The following is an 18,869-nucleotide window of genomic DNA, read 5'->3' as shown; positions in this document are numbered from 1 at the left end:
AAGTGGATACCCAGCATCTCCTACAATTTTTCTTTCGATCTCATACCCAAAAGCCAATTATTTCTTTCACCTCCATCATAATTCCTTTTCAAAAACCCTCGAAACTCGCTAGCATTCCAAACTAGTGAATCATGGCTAGCTCCAGCATGGTTGCATCTACGTATCTTATACGCATTCTGTTATCACAGACCTTAAATATATATAAAGATATGTTTTTTAAATATGTTCTTGTGTAAGCACTTCTTCCGTACCAGCATCACTATAATACTAAAAAATCTTTTCCTGTTGTAATTGCAATATCTGTGTTAATCTATTTTTTTAGCACGAACATTTTAACATGCATTCTATCGACGCGACGCAATAACACCAGGAACTCCAGCTCGTTGACAAAAATTTATTTTTGCTTCCGATTTTTCTTCATCTGAGAGATCCATACTAATCCAAACAGAAGTCGTTTCCAACCCTTTTTTGGTAGCTTCCTCCGGCGAAAAACTAACATTATCAGCTTGTTACAAAATCGTTGGAATTTCCACAAAACGTTGCTGAGGAAAACTGTCTTCGATCAAACAAAAAAGATACTGAAGGCCTCTTTGTCCAGACGAAAATACATTTTGCATCTGTTAATAATAACGGTAAAATTATTGTGCAATAATACATATATTTATTTGTTTTAATTAATTACATACTTTGAATCTTTAGATCGAATATATCTTCTGCACTATCAAATCTTTCTTTTTTTTCTTCCTCTTCGTCACTTAACATTTTTCCGTTTGTATTTAAAAGAGATTTAAACAAATTTTTCAAATTAAATTTCGGGAAAAAAATTATTCAATTTAGGAACAATTTTGAAGTTTTAATTGTCAGCTGTTGTTGTTGATCGTATGTGGATTGTAAAAGCGAAAGAAACTCCGGCGGCGTTTGAGAACACCAACAAAAAACGATACGCCACGACAAACGACACTATTGTTTAAAAAAACGCCTATCGGAATAAGCCTGAATGTCTTCTATTATTCACGAGATATCGAGAACGGAATATCAGTTTTTTACAATTTTGCTTACTATTTTTTGTCGATTTTATTTTTTTTATGAAAAAACGGACAATTGGGTTTTTTATAAAAAAAATTGCAGAATTTCGGAAACAATATTTTCTGTAACATAAAATTAGATTGAAGCCAATATTTTTCGTTTTTGAACAGAAATTTGAGTCGAAAGTAAATTTTTACGAACTTATAGTACTGTTCTTTAGGTTTTTAGTTTTTGTTAAAAACTGTCCAGTTGATGTTTCTCAAAATGTTAACGAATGTTCAAAACAATATTTCCTATAAGACAATATTTCCTATTTGAGAAGATAGATAAATAGATAGATACTTTATTTTTCATAGATTAAGGCCTTACAAAAATTTGCGTAGTACGCAGCTTGAACAGAGATTTGATATTTGAAATATATCTTACAACTGACAAATTTTATGACAGTCGTTCTTTGACTTCCAGAGAGATAACAAGTGTTAAAAGTGATTGCTGGTTAATTTTAAATTAAAAAAACTAAAAAGTGCATTTGTAGGGTTTTCCTTTTAAGAAGGGAGTAAGCCACATTTTCATCAACTAATCGGTAGGCTAGTGGAGGTGGCGTCCGCAGACAAGCCCAGGGGTCGTGGATTCGAGTCCCAGAGCGAGTCAGTGAAAAATTTAGAGGTTTATCTGCATAAATAGGCTCTTTTACGTAGATCCACAAAAAAAGTTCAACGGTGTCAAATCGCATGATGACGAGAAATTACGCGGCCAGGAAATGTCTCTTGAAAACTAAAGCCATATTCGGTCGAGCTTTGTGGCATGTGCGATTGAGCAATCTATTTTCATAAATGTCAGGCTTTCAACTGAAAAAAAAGGTTTAACAACTTAGTTTTACAGATGTCGAATTCCAGCTCTATACTTTTATTTAAAGCATTTTTGATGCTAAATCAACCACTTATTCTCATATATTATTCAAAATTTCATAAAATAATCGACCCTTTTCGAAAAAGTTGGAACGCAAATACCCAAACACAAGATTATTAAAATTTTCCTTAAAGAAAATATAAGGACACTGTTATATTGTATGGATTAAAAGAAAACAAAGTCAGATTCGAACATATTACAAAATTTGAATTGTGGATCACTTTTTCGAAGATTATGCCCACAAAGCAGTCGAGAGCTTTAATCCATTTAAAAGTAAAAAATAAATTCGAGTATATTATTAAAGAAGGTTCAAAATTAATGCAGTTCCCTTCAAATTAATTCTAACATAATGAAGGGCTTTCTATAAAATAAAATTTATATTCAAGATAATTTTTTCGTCTGAAACGCATTCGATCTCATCCAAATATTGATAAGATATTGCCTCAGCTTATGCCCCTGACATTGACCCTTGCATCTCTATAAGTACAGAAACTTACTATAAAAGTATTCGAATTTATATTTAAAATAGAGTACATCATCAGCAATTGATCTAATTGCAACTGTATTGCTCATTGTTATCAGTTCATTGACAAAGCTCTCTCTGATTACCCTTATTCGCGAGTACCTACATTTAAAAAACAAAATCAGAAATTATGCAAAAAAATATATAAACAATATCAGCTGAGCTGGTATTCTATTTGGAACTCAAGCCTTATCTCATTAGCTTATAAGACTCATACAGAATTCTCGCAGTTCACTTGGACAAGCACTGATAGTCGGTTGTTTTGTTCAAGCGCCTTCAAAATTAATTACACTATTTACACAACGAATAAAACTTGGAAAATGGTTCTTCCGTTGTCGTTGGTGTCGGCGTCGTTGTCGGCGGTTGTTTTTCTGCTCTTCGTTGGCTACGCAATGTCTGTGAGCCTTAGTATCGACCTTCGCCGGGAATGTAATGTCAATAGAACCAGTTGTACGCTCTCTGGCTTCAGTGAAGACATAGACATTGTGAGTGACTTGAAGAAAGACCTTCCTTTCACCGAAGTGGTTTTCAAACATACCCGACTGCAATGGATTCCATTAACGTTATTTTCGAATGTTCCCAAGCTTAAGCGTCTAGTGGTGTATAATTGCGGTTTACGGAGCCTCCAACAGATAACCTTTTCGTCGGCGATCAACTTGCGATTTCTATTTCTGCCCAGTAATCGTTTGACAGAGTTGCCGGAGAAGATTTTTGTTAGTCTGAGTTCGATTGAAGACGTGCGTTTGGCCGACAATCATATATCCCATATTCACCCCAAAGCTTTTTGGGGTCTAAAAGCAATACGCCACTTAGATCTCAACACCAATAAAATTCACGAACTAGCGTCGAGAGTTTTTGAAAATCTCACCACTCTGGAGTACATCGATCTGAGCTACAATTTCATTGAAAGTTTCGGAAGTGAGGTATTCTCCAAGATTCCACAACTAAAAACTGTCCTCCTGAATAACAACAACATAATAACCTTCGAAAGCAACAGCTTCGCTAACTTTCCACATCTAACTATGCTTGACGTTTCCAATAATGCAATCACTTCCATTGATCTTCAATCTGTGGATACATTCCGTGCCCAGAACTCGCAATTGCAGCGCTGTGTCATCACCGGCAGCGTTATCAGGGCACGAGTCAGCAGCAACCAGCTAAAGAGCATCATCATAAGCGATAAGGGTTCAGTAAAGGAAATCGACGTACATAATAATCTCTTCGAAACGCTGTCCGATTTCCAGGGAATGCTGAATTTACAAAAGCTTGACATTTCGAAGAATGTGCTTCGAACTTTGAGCGGCACCAATACCACACTGTTGTTGGACTTGCCGAGCTTGCAGTACTTGAATGTTGCCAATGGACAGTTGGAATCACTTTCAGTGGAGAACTTTATTCTTCTTAATAAGTTAACTCATCTGGACTTGGCTCACAATGATCTGCAAAATTTAGACGCACGAGTTTTTGAACCCTTGGTGGGCTTAGAGAAGTTGTACTTGGAAGAGAACCACTTGCATTCTTTTGACTACGAGGCGTTTCTTCGAGCACAAGTCAATGTTAAGGAAATGGGAATATTGGGCAATGAATGGTCCAAAGTGTTGCTAAAGAAGATGTCAGAAGATCTTACGGTAAATGGCATAAAGCTTGTTATTCGTAATCAAAATGAAGCTGGTGAATTATTATCGCACCAAACAACCACTCATCCTCATCATACCATTCATGCGAAGACTTTGGAACATGAAACGGATTATGTGGCAGCTCGTATGCATCAAGACGTAAGCTATCGTGATGTAATGATTGTTGTGACATTGTGCATTGTTTTTGTTATACTGGTGTTGCAAGTTGCAAGAATTTTCAAAGAAGAGAACTGGTGGTCGCTGTTTCGACAAGGTGTTCAAAGAGATGTTACTTCGACGCGTCTCAACGAAGAAGAATCGGGACCATTTTAAGAATTGTGATAATTGTAGTGATGATACGGAAAGTAGATATTAAATTTGTTTTTGGAAAGTTGATGTTTTCTTTTATATCACCCAAAGAAGAAAGCAGGAAAAGAATACAGGTAAAAGAAGGAATATATGTGGAAACTTATGATTTTATGAATTTTTCGTCAATATACTGTGGATACGAAATGGGAGAAAATTCGGAAAGGGAATAAACTAAAATAAGAAGCGAGATTTTTAGAATATTGTTGTACCTTTATTTGGAAAATATTTCCATTATTCCTCAAAAAATCTTTATCTAAATTATTTACCACTTTATTGGTCATACAACCCGTACAATGAAAAAGTAGCAAAAACATTGTAAAGGTTTAAAGTTTAAGAACAGCCGGAGGATTAAGAAAATAAAAAAGGATTTAAAATAATATATCAGTGCAAATTGTTCTTAAAGTTCTGAAAATCAAAATGGAAGAGACAGAAGAAATTTTGAGTCTATGTCTACCTTCTTAAAGCTAATGCAGAAAAAGAATATCAGTGCCTTTGCGGCATTTTTTGAGGTATCGGCTGTTCTTTAGGAATAATCTGAGCCATGAAATAATGTGACTAATTGTATCAAAGGCTTGACTAAAGTCTGTAATGATAACACTTTATTCTCTTTCTCTAATTCGTTTAGAGTTTTGGAAATAAACTCACTAAGATTGGTTGTAGGGGAACTGCTTTTTAAGAAGCCATGTTTTTGGGAAGTACAAATAAGTATATAACCAAAATAGAGAGAGTCGTTGACAATGATTTTGAAAAGCACTGAAATTGAAAAAAGTTTGTCTAAGGGCCTGTAGTTCAAAATATCATTTTGTAATCATTTTTTATGAACAGGAAGAATAAAGGAATCTTTCCAAAGCTTTAGGAAGATAGCTTGAGAAATGGAAAGGCGAAACAGTACTGAAAGAGGTTTACATAGAGAGGTAGCACAGACCAGGAGAGAAATCATATTTGAGTATAGAATTAATTTTTTGTCAGAAATATCATAACTTATTTCGATTTGGATAGGGGAGTTCCATGAGGTATCTTTTTGTAATTAAAAAAACATGTTCAGGATCTTCCAAATGATAACTGTACGAAGTATGATACACAGAGGTTTGTACTAGTTTAGGGTTAGTAGATTTCGTATTGTGTAATTTTAATTTTAAAGGTAAACCATAGGATTTACGTTTAATGTTTATACATTTGTAGCAGCTTCTGGGATACGTTATTGGGCAATTTTGAATTTTGTCAATGTATTCTAGATAAAGGAATTCACAAAGAGATGCAAATCTGCCTTTAGCTGATAGTTTGAAAAGTCAACACTGGACATGGGAAAATGGACATGGGAAAATGAAGACACATTTTTATGTTTGAAATATGTTAATGATTGAATGAGACATTGGTAAATCTTATACTTAGAAGTTCGTCTGTTTTGATTTTAGGATTTTTTTTTCAACTTCCCATAGGAAGTTATTGTAATGGGTCCAATTTGTCAAATTGAAAATTTTGACATTTCTCGACGTTTCAAGGTCCCTAGAGTCGAAATGAAAGATTTTTAGAAAGATGTCTGTGCGTGCGTGTGTACGAACGTTCGTATGTCCGTACGTTCACGACGTTTTTTTCGTCTTCCATAGCTCAAGAACCAGAAGAGGTATCGATTTTAAATAAATTTTGTTATACAGATAATAAGGCAGAAAAATGCAGAAAGGGCTCTTAAGACTTGAATTAAATTGTATATAATATATTAAAACGTGATTTCAAAGAAATATTTTTTTTTTTTTAAAAAACTCCATTTAACGTTTTTTTTTTATAAACCAACAAACTGAAAAAAAAAAAAAATGTTTGACCTCGAAAGTTTAACGACTAAAATATGAGTTCATCTCCAAAACAATTTTGTGTAACGAAAAATAATGTTTTTTTATATAAAAATCCAACAGTCCATTTTTTCAAAAGAAATAAAATCTACAAAAAATAGTACGCAAATTTTGTAAAAATTGATACGAGTACATATAGACAAACTTTTAATCAAGACAAATCGACAGACGGGATGGGAAATTATCAGTGTGGGTCGCATCCCAGCCTCTTTTTTTGTATTGCAATGACTGCTAATTTTAGAGTAGATTATAGTAATGTTCGTGGGCTGAGATCGAATTTTCTGTCTGTGTACAATCACATTATTTCCAACAGACCAGCTGTTTTGGCAATGAGTGAAACCCAAGTAGGTGAAGATTCCGATCCAGCTGATTTTTTTATTCATGGGTATTGCTTGGTGCCATTATTCTTCTCACACCATGGTCTCGCCATATATATTAGGAATGATGGTACATTTCAATTTTTAACCACAATCCGGTTATTGTACCAACTCTTTTAATTTCATGTGGTTAAAACTTTCCGTGAATTAGCACATCATTCACTATATTTTCCTTTATCGGAGCCCAAAACTGGAAAGAGTTTCGACTTGTCAGGAATTTGATGCTCTGTCTGACTCCATAAAAAAAATTGTCTCCCTGTATCCTCACACTGAAGTCGTTATTAAGGGCGATTTCAATGTTAACAATTCTTCGTGTCTTCGCCATTCGGGCCAGACAACACCCGATGGAATGTATATGCTGAGATTTTTGAGCCTACTCGCATATCAGACGTTAACGGCCGAGCAGAAAATACACTTGACTTGTTTTTCACTTTTGATCCTGATAAATATACAATCAGTGCATTGACGCCTCTAGGCACATCGGACCCCAGTGTCATATCTACTAATTTCTCGTGTCAAACAAATCCGCTTAATGAAAGAGCTCCAAAGAGAACCGTTTGGCAGTACCAGAAAGCCAACTGCGACGGTATCAATAATTTTTTCAGGATCTTTAACTGGTAGCAATGCTTTCTCGGTAGCGACGTAGACTCCAGTGCAGATAAAATTTCTAGTATGATTCATCTGGGAATGGTAACGTTTATCCCGAAAAGGGTTTAAAGTATTAAATCAAAGGTTAAATCATGGTTTGATTCGAGCTGCAAAGAGGTTATCAAGGAGAAAAAGGTGAATTTCCGGTGTTTTAAATGCAACCCAACTGAGGAAAACCAGACAAAGTTTAAGCAAACCAGGAAGGCCTGCGAGGCCTGGTCGAAGAGCCAAATTTTTACATGACCAAAAATTACGGTGGAAAATACTGCAATATTCCAAAGGCAGTAAGAATTGTTGGTCAGTCGTAAAAATCATGAGGAATTATTCCTCGGTTCCTACGCTTGTTGTCAATGACACGTCTTTAGCTAGCTCTACTGATAAAGCCAAATTATTTGCAAGGCAGTTCGCCGAAAATTCCACCTAACCAGATAGTGTCATGAATCTTCCAGTTCTTAAGCGTGTAAATGATTCTATTGGACCAATCCTTTTTCGTACTGAAACTGTGGCGAGAGTTCTTAAAGATCTCAACATTCATAAATCTGCTGATAAAATCTGGCATCTAGCTCTTTTATCGAAAATGCGTGCTTTTGGTACTGACGAATCTCTTCTTCGTTGGATTAGAAATTTTCGTTTGAATCGTTCAATACAAGTTATTTCGAACGGATTCAAGTCTGAAAACCATAATATAAATGCTGGTGTGCCCCAAGGCTCCGTTTTGTCTCCGAAACGTTTCCTCATTTTTATAAATGATCTCCTGTCTGCTACTTCTAATCCAATACATTGTTTCGCTGACTATAGCACTCTCAGCTTTTAAAATGGTTGGTGACATTAACATCATCAAATCGTTTACGTCACTTGAACATCGACGAAAAGTTTCTTGTCTCACACTTTTTTACCATTATTTTAATGGACTATGCTCTAGTGAAATGGCAGTTAAATTCCTCTCCTTAAACAATACCCGTAATACCCGCGCTTCTAGGAATGCCCATCAGTTTTGCCTTGAGCCCAACTTCGGCCGTAGGTACTGTGAAATACAGAGATTCATTCTTTAGCCGTACTACGCGAATGTGGAATGCTTTTTCCTGTCGTTGCAATGTTTAGGAATTCAAAATCAATGCACACCGACACCTCCTATCCAACCCTTCCCTCTTTTCCTAATGCTCACACTGTGTCTTTATCATATTAACGGTGTAAAAAACCCTTTTAGTTTTCGCTAATTATTAAAAAAATATATATATAGACAAATTCCAGGGCGATATCAATTGAGGTGTTGTAATCAAAGAACAAATTAAAATCAAAATTTTTGATTTAGTTTTTACGTAAGGCGAAACCAGCGTGGCGAAAATTTAAATAAAATTATATTGCAGATAACATAATATAGAGAAAGAGGGCAAGGGTAGATAGTAAATGATAGTGAAACGATTAAGATCCATATCATTAGAGCAGGTTTGCGAATTTTAAAACTTACAAGACAAGTTGAGAGTTTTTTCGTCAGCGAAGTAAGTTAGGTGATTAGAATTTTTAGGATATCGATAAAAATAAAATGAAAAAAAGTATCGGAGGCAAGACAGAGCCCTGTAGCACACCAGTGTTTGAAGTGGATGTTTGATTCTAAACCATGTCACGCAACTTAAATTGAAATGTAAGGAAAGTATTTTTTAATCCTCGAAAGAAAACATTTATCAAGCTCATCTATAAAATATTGTTTGTTGTTTTTGTTTTCGATGTATAGTCAGTTTGACAAATTGTGTTTAAATTTTTGATTTGGCTAATTTTAAGAATGTAAAAATCGTTTTTTGTGATATTCAAAAACAAACAAAGAAGAAATGTGACAAAGTAAATTGTTTTAATAAACTCTTTATTTTTGGTTAAAGATTTATACCTTTTTTGTTTAATTAAATAGTTGTATTTAGGTTCATTTTGTCCATTTGTATGAATCGTAAAATTGGAGGACACAATAATAAATGTTCTCATCGTTTTCTCACTCTTTACCTTTTTCCAAATTGATTTTCTACTGAAACTAACTCCTTAGTAGAAATATATATTCATATAGCATTTATCTTTTTCTTTCAATTAAACTAGCAATTAACTCTAAATTATAATAAATACATAAACTTCATTCATTACCTTCAAAAAGTTGGATGTTTTATATTCATTTCAAAACAAAATTAAGGTTTGCTTTATTGCAAATTCACCAAAGGCTTAGTATAGTCCCGATCTTAATTTCTTAAAACCTTTGCTATAACTTTTCCTCAAAAAGCTTGCTTTACTTCTAATATAATGACAATCTGGAATCTTCCTTTTGAAGTTGGAAATAAAAAACAAATAAAATATATATGTATGTCAGTATTTATAAAAATAAATAAAAAAGGAAGAAGAGTTAAGGGAGAACATAAAAAATGTAGTCAAGATAAGGAATCCATCTTGGGGATGGACATCACAAAATACCATACAATCGGCCATACTTATTTCACAGTACCTATGGTGATGTCGGTACATATACAAACATATACCATTTAACCCCCTTTGAGCTTGAAAATATATATGAAAAGCCAAGAACCAAACCAAAAATGCGCCGCCATTGTAAAAGAAGGTTGCAAGGACAAGAACTGTGTGTGTGTGTAAATTGGGGGTGGTAGAAAAGTATCCCTTTAGCTTGGTTTACATTTTACGATTCTCCAAGTTTTACTTTATTTGTTATTCTGTTTTTTGTTTTGTTTTGCTTTGCTTTTATACTGATTTTATTTCTCTCCGAAAAGGATCCCAAAGGAGGATTCAAGATTTATGACTTATTTTACTATTAAAATGTTTATTAGGATATCAGTTTGAAGTCCTGTAGAACGAACGAAACGACCAAAAGTCTTCCCCCGATATGCCGTAAAACCAACAGGATTCGGCTGAAAATATTCTCAGTGTGTATAAGATTTTAGGAATCTAGCTATGTGAGTGAAAATGTTGTATAAAGGGATTTGCAGGTTGCTGCTGCTCTTCGCTTTTGGGGATGCGAATAGATGTTTGGTATTATATTTTATAAGAAAATAAAAATGAGGCTGTTGTATACTTAAACAGTTTGAGTAGATGGATTACATGACAAAGAGATAACAAGTCCTTTCTATAACTGAAAGAATTTATTTATATCTATACGCTCTACGCACTCACTCACCTTTTTGGGGGGAAGGGTGGTCGAGGGATTCATGCTATCGCACGCGTTTAATGGCATTGAAAGCCCCAATCCTTGGCTTGGAACACATCAATTTAGAAGAGTGGATACCGATGGGAATTTTATGAATATGTACCATAGCACAAATTGTGAAGATTTATGAGTATTTTATAGGAATGACCAACCAAAGGACATGAATTTATTTACTTTGCAACGACAGGAATTAGAATTGCCCTCCTATTAAAAAAAAGTACCTTACTTGAAAGATAAGATGTCTCAAAGATTTTCAGAAAATGGTAGCAAATTCAATTTTGTTTCGTTTTTAGGCTTGGAGCTTTCCAAGCTAGTTAAATTTTCGCCCATGCAATACGAGGCTACCTTAAGCTTTAAAGTAAAATGCTTATTAGTTTGTGGTTTTAACTTTTCCGGTATTGGATTTTCTTACAAACAAGGCCAACGATATTTTGCACATCTTTTCTCATGAACATAGAGTGCATTTTATGTATGTACTTACTTACTTGGATATGAGTAATTTCCGAAAGCAAAATAGAATTTTACTGATGTAGTTGAGCGAAACGAGTCGCATCTCCCATAATGGCTAATTGAAGTAACTTAAATGTCGACAAAGCATTTTGACCGCTGCAGCAACCTCTTCAAATTCAATGACTACCAAAATAAACTTAGTTTCAATACCTTAAGGATTTGTTTTGTCAGTCAATCTGGTTGAAATTGTACGGCTTAAGAGCAAACCAAAGATTAATTAGTTAGTTGAGTACATTTTTCAAACAAAGATTTTTCCTTCTTTCGATTTAGTATTACCTTAAAAAACACATCAGTGTATTTTCTAATGACTATTGAAATTATAAAAAGTATTAAACTTTGTTCTTGTTGATTCTCATTAAAAATTGTTTTTATTTAAATCGCATTTCACAGATTTATACATATTTTTTTTTTGAAAAAGTGGAAAAGTTTTCACAAAAACAGCAAAACTCATAAGTCACAGCTTTAGGAGCAATATTGAAACCTAAGAGCTCAGATGGTGCAATATATCTATATATATTTCTATCGAAAAAAAACATATATTGATGTGCGCACCCGGTCGTTTTGTGCTTTAATAATATGTTACTGAGTTGTTGGTCAGACTTCAGACCCATAAAGTGAACGTGAACTTCTTGCACCACCATATCAAAAGGTGTAGAAGAGGCAGATTAAAATCACACGACTATAAATTTACACTTGCACCAGCCTCCCAGTAACTCCTATCCGATCTGCCAATTCGAACTGCAAAACTGCGAAACTTATAGTACCTATACATATCGAAGCAAAGCAGCCATCAGTACCTCTATGAGAAATTCGCGAATGCCAGGCATTCTCCAACTCCAATCTCCAATGTTTATAGACTTTTTACTCCTTCAAGGCAGAAGTGTTTTGTGCTTTGTGATATGGTGGCATGAGGATGAGGATGTCCATCGGCACGTTGCTATTTGAAGAATGTGATTTGAGGTGAAACATTGCTCGTCGAAGAAGTGGAACTGTTGCGGCAGGAATTAAACACTTTCGGGTTCGCCTGTTTTTTTTTGTTTTGTTTTATAGGAGCATCCTTACGTATATAGCATATGTACGTACATTTGTCTTTTCTTTATTATATATGTTAAGGTATGTAAGTACAAAGCCATGGGATGCCTTAGTGAAGGTGTGAAGTTCTTTAATTATAGACATCGCCCGACTATAGACTATATGCACTTTTATTGGGAATTCTCTCTTGTGATCGCAATGTACGACGACCGACGACGAGGATATATCGCTAAAAGGATGACCAGATGAAGTGCATGCGTGTAAATGAGTAATGCGTGCTGTATTGGTTTTTTTGTAGCTATACAGCTTATCCAGGTTTACCCTAAAGGTACTTTGTTATTGTTTATTCCTTGACACTCTGGCATGTTTTGATTAATCACTTTGGCGTGTTGCAAACACTCTATAGGAATTAATAGCTCGCCATCGCCAAGTCATCGGAAACATCGATGTTTGAATCGTTTGCAGTTCGATAGCATGTATGAGATTTGTCAATTTCTAAGAATTGTTTACCCTTATAACCTTTATTATATTTGTATCTGCTTAGTTTTAGTTTTTACGTACTCGTACCGTCGTATGTTTATTTTTTTTTTCGAGGTATCATACTTTTTGTATTCAAAATAACTTTACTTGGTCATACTTAAAAACGTGTGGGTTAAAAACGCGATATTAAGTCCTAAAACATAATAATGGATTTTATGAAATGATTTTATGAATACCCTTTTAATAATTAAACGCAGTGCGAGCAATTAGGAAAGGAGGATAGGATTAGAAAGGAGATACCGATGAACATTTGTTTGAACGTCTCCATTTTTTAATGAGTGTGAAATACTGAACCTGGCAAAGCGTTTCACATTCGTGTAGTGTGGCTGAAGAAAGAATCTCCAAACGGGTATTACGGTTGAACTATTTGAAGGGGGAAATACAACTGGCTATTGCACTTGAGCATTGTTTGTGAAAATATCGATAAAATATTGATAGCCATGAAACCTTGTGGTGGTGTTCAAAAGAACCAAATGTCACAGTTAAAGAATGAACACCTATCACTTTCAAAGCTATTTTTTCAATTCTTTCCAAAGGCCTAAAATACGTTTTTGGAGCAGCATCGCAAATATGAGAATTATACTCTGGTTTTGGACGAACAAAAGCTTTGAAAATTATAGCCAGATCATCGTCGAAAAATCCTAAACACTTAGCAGCACTTTTGGTCGATGTTTAATATGTGATCCACGAAAAGTGGTTTGTGATGAACATATGTACCTAGAACTGAAAGTTGTTTAGTCTCCTCGATTCAAGTAATACCCACGCTTTTGCGACAGTAGACACTAGCATGAGTAATTATTAGTCAATTAGACAAAATTCAAAAAATATATCCAAATAAAACTGCGAATCTTGTTTTCGCCCACTTGTTCACTTGTTTTGAACTTCAAAACAGCAGCTTAAAGACGAGCAATTTTAATGTGTGCATCTGATTCTTGTCATTCTGGGACAAAAATTAAACAAAAACTTGGTGTAAACGCAAGTATCTCATCAACTTTAAGAGTTTTTAAAATTGAAGGCATCTTAAACGAATTAAACTTAAGATAAAACAGCAACTACGCGAACAGCGGAAAGTTATGCTATTAGAATTTTTCAAAACTCAAATAATCTGGTAGACATGTGCATTCAAGAGGACACAAGCGTGCACAGGTTTTTCTCAAACCCCACCTCTGTCTATCAAGTCCAAATGTAACCTCTCCGTAGTGAACATCTGGTACCTAGTACCTAAACTGTAGATTGGGTAGCAAACGAGAGAGGGGGGAGAGATATTTCCACAAAGGTAATTCTTCATTTACCCAGATAGTGACGGAGGAATTCCCAAGATGGAATCAACGGCGGCTTCTACATTTTCAGTTAGGTTAAATTACTCAGTGAACACCTTCTAGGGTTCTACGACATATTCGAAGTCCAGGCCTGTAAGGAGAGGTTATGCCTTTGAAGTTAAATCAAGGAACTGGTCATTCAGGTTGAAGGTCGTGCGTCAGGGGTGACTTCTTGGCCACATAAAGTTAACACAGTTGTGAAGCACCATAAGCACCAGAAGATAAGGATGACAAAACCTCTTGGACAAAACATATGAACAGTGTCCTACCTACGACATTAAAACTGTCCTGAGGAATTTTAATGCCAAGCTAGGAAGGGAAGACATCTTTGGTGAAATAATCGGGAAAAACAGCATGCACGACAACGCTTCCGATTACAGTCAGGCTTATTGATTTTGATGGGGGTGAAACGTTATTGTAGCCACTTCCAAATCAATCTACCGTCGACAAGGTTGGCCACATTGCGATCGACATGCTTCCAGCATCATGGACATCCGAACTTTCTGAGGATCTACAATCGACTCGAACCAATACCTCGTTGTAGCCAAGGTTGCAGTTTCCAGACCCAATGCAAAACAGGTAGATGCTGGGAGAAGATATAACATCTAACGGCTACAATCGCAAGAGATCACCAAATACTTCTCGGACCGAGTCACAAGTAACCTTTTTCAAATTTCTTTGCTGCCAACACAGTGAATCGAGAACCATTTATAACATTGTCAAGATGAAACCAAAGAAGCCACCTCTGACGTGTTGGGTTTCAAGCAGCCACCAACTGGTTTGATGAGGAATGTCAGCAGGCAAATGCAGCCAAACAACAGGCATGCAAAGAGGTGCTGCATAGAAGGACGGGAGTTGTTCACGAGCTCTATGAACAGAAGAGGAGAGAGAAACACCGACTTGTCAAAAGGAAAAAGAGAGAGCATGAGAAGCAAGCGGTCGAAAATGTTCAGAGGTTCAAAAGCTGAAATGAAGTTCGAAATTTGTATGAACAGGTGAAACTGAATTTACAAGTTTATAAACATCAAACCGAAGGCTTCAAAGACGAAAGTGGAAACATCATAGTGGAATTGCATCAATGCTCAGGATATGGAAGGACCACTTTTGCAGACTATAAAACGGCGACTACGAACTGAATTCCGCTGTCAGGCAGAATGATTAATTCAATATAGACGACGCCAGCCAACAAACTCATCTTCCCGACTTAGACGAAGTTAAGATTGTCATATCTATCATCCACTCGCTTGATTGGCGAGCTCTTCAAAGAAGCTGCACATAATTTGGTTAGGAGTATGCACCAATTTGTCAATAAGATACGTTCGAAAAAAGCATGCCCGATGAATAGAACCTTAGTATTGTTTGCCTGATAGTGAAAAAAAGGAGACTGCACTAACTATTGAGGAATCAGTCTACTTAACATCGCTTGCAAAATCTTCTCTGCCGTCTAAAGAACATCGTGAACAACCTGATAGGTTTTTTCCCTTATCAGCGTGGTTTAAGACCAGGAAAGTCTACAGCCGATCAAATAAATATTCACATTACGGCAGAACTTGGAAAAAACCCAAAACCATCAAATCGACAATCATAGATTTCAAGGCCGCATATGTGAGCGTCTACAGGGACGAGTTGTATGGAGATCCCCCATTTGGTCAGGATGACCAGAAAGAATTCGTACTGTTCGATTCGGTTGGAAACAACTTAACCGAACCTTGTTGGGTGCAGTGTTGCCATAATCTCAAATTTCATAATGCTAGATTTCAAATTTTATAATGCTAGATCGTATGGGAGCTCAAAAAACAAAATGCTAGATTTTAAAATCCATATAAAACGTCTATATCGATGATTTAAAAACAAACATCTTAAAAAATGCAAAAAAATATTATTATTTTTACATACAAATACCTAACAAACATAGGTATATAACAAAAAAAATAATTCAAAAATAACAAAACTTAAAGCTTTTTATGTTAATAGGTATTTACAGCACAATGTTTTTAAGTATAGGAACATTTTATAGTTAATTATTTAATTTTAAAACATTCAGACTTATCACATTCTTATTTATAGTTTTTAAAAATAAATTTGTTATCTATCTTATAATTTTAGATAAATAACGAGTTATCCCAAAGTTCTTCATATTAATACTGTTCTTCACCCTTAGGTTTTTCGCGCTTTGCTGAGACTCCAACTTATACTTTAAAAAATTCAGGAGTTTTTTGAGCGTACGTGTGAATCTTCGTGAAGAAGTGAAGTGAAGTGAAGTGAAAAAAGAAGATTTTTTCAAACAATATGATATAATCAAACCAATCTTTTGAAATCAATTTTGGCATTCAAGAATGCAAAACTCAAAAACAATAATGCCAGAAAAGCATTTAGCATTATTTTAAAATTTCATAACGCTTTTCTCTTTTCTATAATGCTAGATCTAGCATTAATAATGCCGTTATGGGAACACTGGTTGGGTGAGGTCCTAGTTCAAACAGGACGTAAGCTCCCTCTTAAGTAAATACGTTTTTCCCATCCTCTGATTCCAATTTGTTCTCCATGAATAAGTTTCCCAGCTTATAAAAAATGAGAAGAATTTCTTCTCAAGAAATTCAAAGAATTAAATACATTTATTGTTTAAGTTCTTGTAGTACCCGTAGCGTGATGGTTAATGCGTAGGACTGTCACACCAGAGGTCTTGATTTCAATCCCTGTCAGGGCCAATTAAAGTTAATTTTCACTGGTACAGGCTCTTGCGAGGAATTGACAAGTTCTCCAAGAGTTATTCTTGTCATGAAAAGTAATTTCTCAAATTAGCGTTTCGGATTCGGCTAAAAACTTTGGTCCCCTCCCTGAAAATAGTACACGCACAGGTTGCAAGTTTTAAGTCACTATACCCTAGTTCTCAGCAGACTATTGCAACACTTAATTTATTTTATTTTTGTATTGTTTAAGTTTTCATTCGATTCATTCTCGAATAATTGTTGTTCTTCTTTATCTGTGGAAGTAATATAACAAAAATTAAGGAATTATTTTTAATAGTTTACGTAAAACCCTAGTAACTTTATAACTTTAAGTAAAAGTCATGTCCTTTCAAAATTAATTAATAATCAAACTTCTATCTCATAACAAGAAATTATAATTTTTCTGTAAGATATATTTAATCCATTGATTTAAGAAAAATATTATAACAGTAAATTAAAACACAAGTCAAAGTTAATACCAAGTAACGCTTTTAAAACGTTAACCGTTCCCCATGTCAAAGACTGAAAACGAATAATATCTAGCATCAAGAGAAGCTATACAGAGGTTACATTATGAGATATTATTTGCGGTGGTCATCTAAATCACCAAAACCATATATAAATGAGTTAAGGGACCCATAGACCCCAGGACAGTAATTATCCCCGTGATAACGCAACGATAACCCAAGCAATCATAAAAAACAATCGCTATGAGTATATCCCAGGGACGACATTAAGTTCCAAACCACAACTTGTGTTCGTCCAAGTATTTTTTATTTTAATAAAATTCTCTGTCCAACATTTTATATAATATAATAGTCATATGTATATAGTCCACCATATACTCATTTAGCTATAGAGCTTTTCTATGTATACCTATAATTATAGATATGGCATATTTTGATGTCGTGCTATAATATAGAGTCCAGTGTAGATATAATATATTTTTAACGATTTGATAATATGAACATTAAGATGAAATTTAACGAGATTTTTTGGGAATTCTTTTTATTTTCACAGAGCACATGGAACATGGAGTTTTATCTTAATTTCAATATTTGAAGATATGAGTGCGAGTGGGTTATTAAACGCCTTTTTCATATTTATTTTTATTTGATTTAAGGAACTTTCGCTGGATAGAGAGCTGTACGAAAAAGGATGGTGTTAGGATATTGAAGTTGACCGAAAGGCAGAAGGGTCTATAGCATTTGTGAGCATGAGGTTTTTGGGAAATATGTTAACAATTAAAATATGTATATAAAAAGAAATGATTATACAAATACAATACATACGTAGATACTTGTGCAAAATGATATAAATAACTTTTGCTTTAGGGTCTTTGACAATATTCAAATTAATTTTTGTGTTTCTGCTTTAGTGACAAATTGGAATTATTTATTTTAAACAAACAAACAACGTTTGCAAATTATAGAATTTTATTATCAGAATGCGTGCTCTTTATGTACAGTTTAATCGATATACTGAAGTGACTATTCGGGCTATTGTGACTTAATTTCGCACATAATTTACCACCAACACGCTTACGCAGAGTGCGAACTGAAAAAATATCGCAGCTGTATCGGCCAGTGTTAATAATGAACATCAATTATCGATTCGTCGCCGTTCGCATCAATTGGGCCTCTATTACTCAACAACGTGGAAAATGTTTGCGAAAGGATGTGTGATGTTTTTTTTTAAATACAGCTGGTGCAAGAGTTAAAGCCGAACGACCTACTGCAAAGTGAATTTTTTGATGAACGGGCTCTTGGCAAGGGTATCAGCCACGAACCGAAGCCTGTAAAGACGATCAAGGGAACATCGTAGTAGAACCACAGTCAATGCTGAGAATATGGAAAGATCACTTCTCCAAATTATATAACGGCGATGACGAACCGAATTCCGCCACTCAACCTCGGCGACGCAGATCAACAATTCCGCCTACCCGACCTTGACGAAGTGAAGATAGCTATATCTTAACTTAAGTCAAACAATGCTGCTGGAGCTGACGGCATCGCTGCCAAACTATTCAAAGCAGCAGGCGAAGACTTGGTACGAAGCATGCACCAACTCATCTGCAAAATATGGTCGGAAGAAAGCATGCCCGATGAGTGGAATCTCAGCATAGTGTGCCCGATACATAAGAAAGGAGACCCTCTAAACTGCGCCAACTACAGAGGCATCAGTCTCCTTAACATTGCGTATAAGATCCTCTCTGTCGTATTATGTGAACG

At 35.1% G+C, this 18,869-nt stretch overlaps 1 protein-coding gene across 1 annotated transcript; it reads left to right on the top strand.

Moving 5' to 3' along the window:
* Positions 1 to 2,662: 2,662 nt before the first annotated feature.
* Positions 2,663 to 4,468, top strand: LOC129942080 (leucine-rich repeat-containing protein 15-like). Its single transcript, XM_056050881.1, has one exon. The coding sequence runs from the start codon at positions 2,779 to 2,781 to the stop codon at positions 4,405 to 4,407; it is 1,629 nt and encodes a 542-aa protein (XP_055906856.1). The 5' UTR covers positions 2,663 to 2,778; the 3' UTR covers positions 4,408 to 4,468.
* Positions 4,469 to 18,869: the final 14,401 nt, after the last annotated feature.

The sequence above is a fragment of the Eupeodes corollae genome, chromosome 1 (assembly GCF_945859685.1).
Source record: "Eupeodes corollae chromosome 1, idEupCoro1.1, whole genome shotgun sequence".
NCBI lineage: Eukaryota > Metazoa > Arthropoda > Insecta > Diptera > Syrphidae > Eupeodes > Eupeodes corollae.
This window is presented reverse-complemented; position numbering and strand designations above follow the sequence as displayed.

Bases quoted from the DNA above. Each gene is read 5' to 3' on its own strand.
- LOC129942080 (XM_056050881.1), top strand. From the start codon at position 2,779: ATGGTTCTTCCGTTGTCGTTGGTGTCGGCGTCGTTGTCGGCGGTTGTT.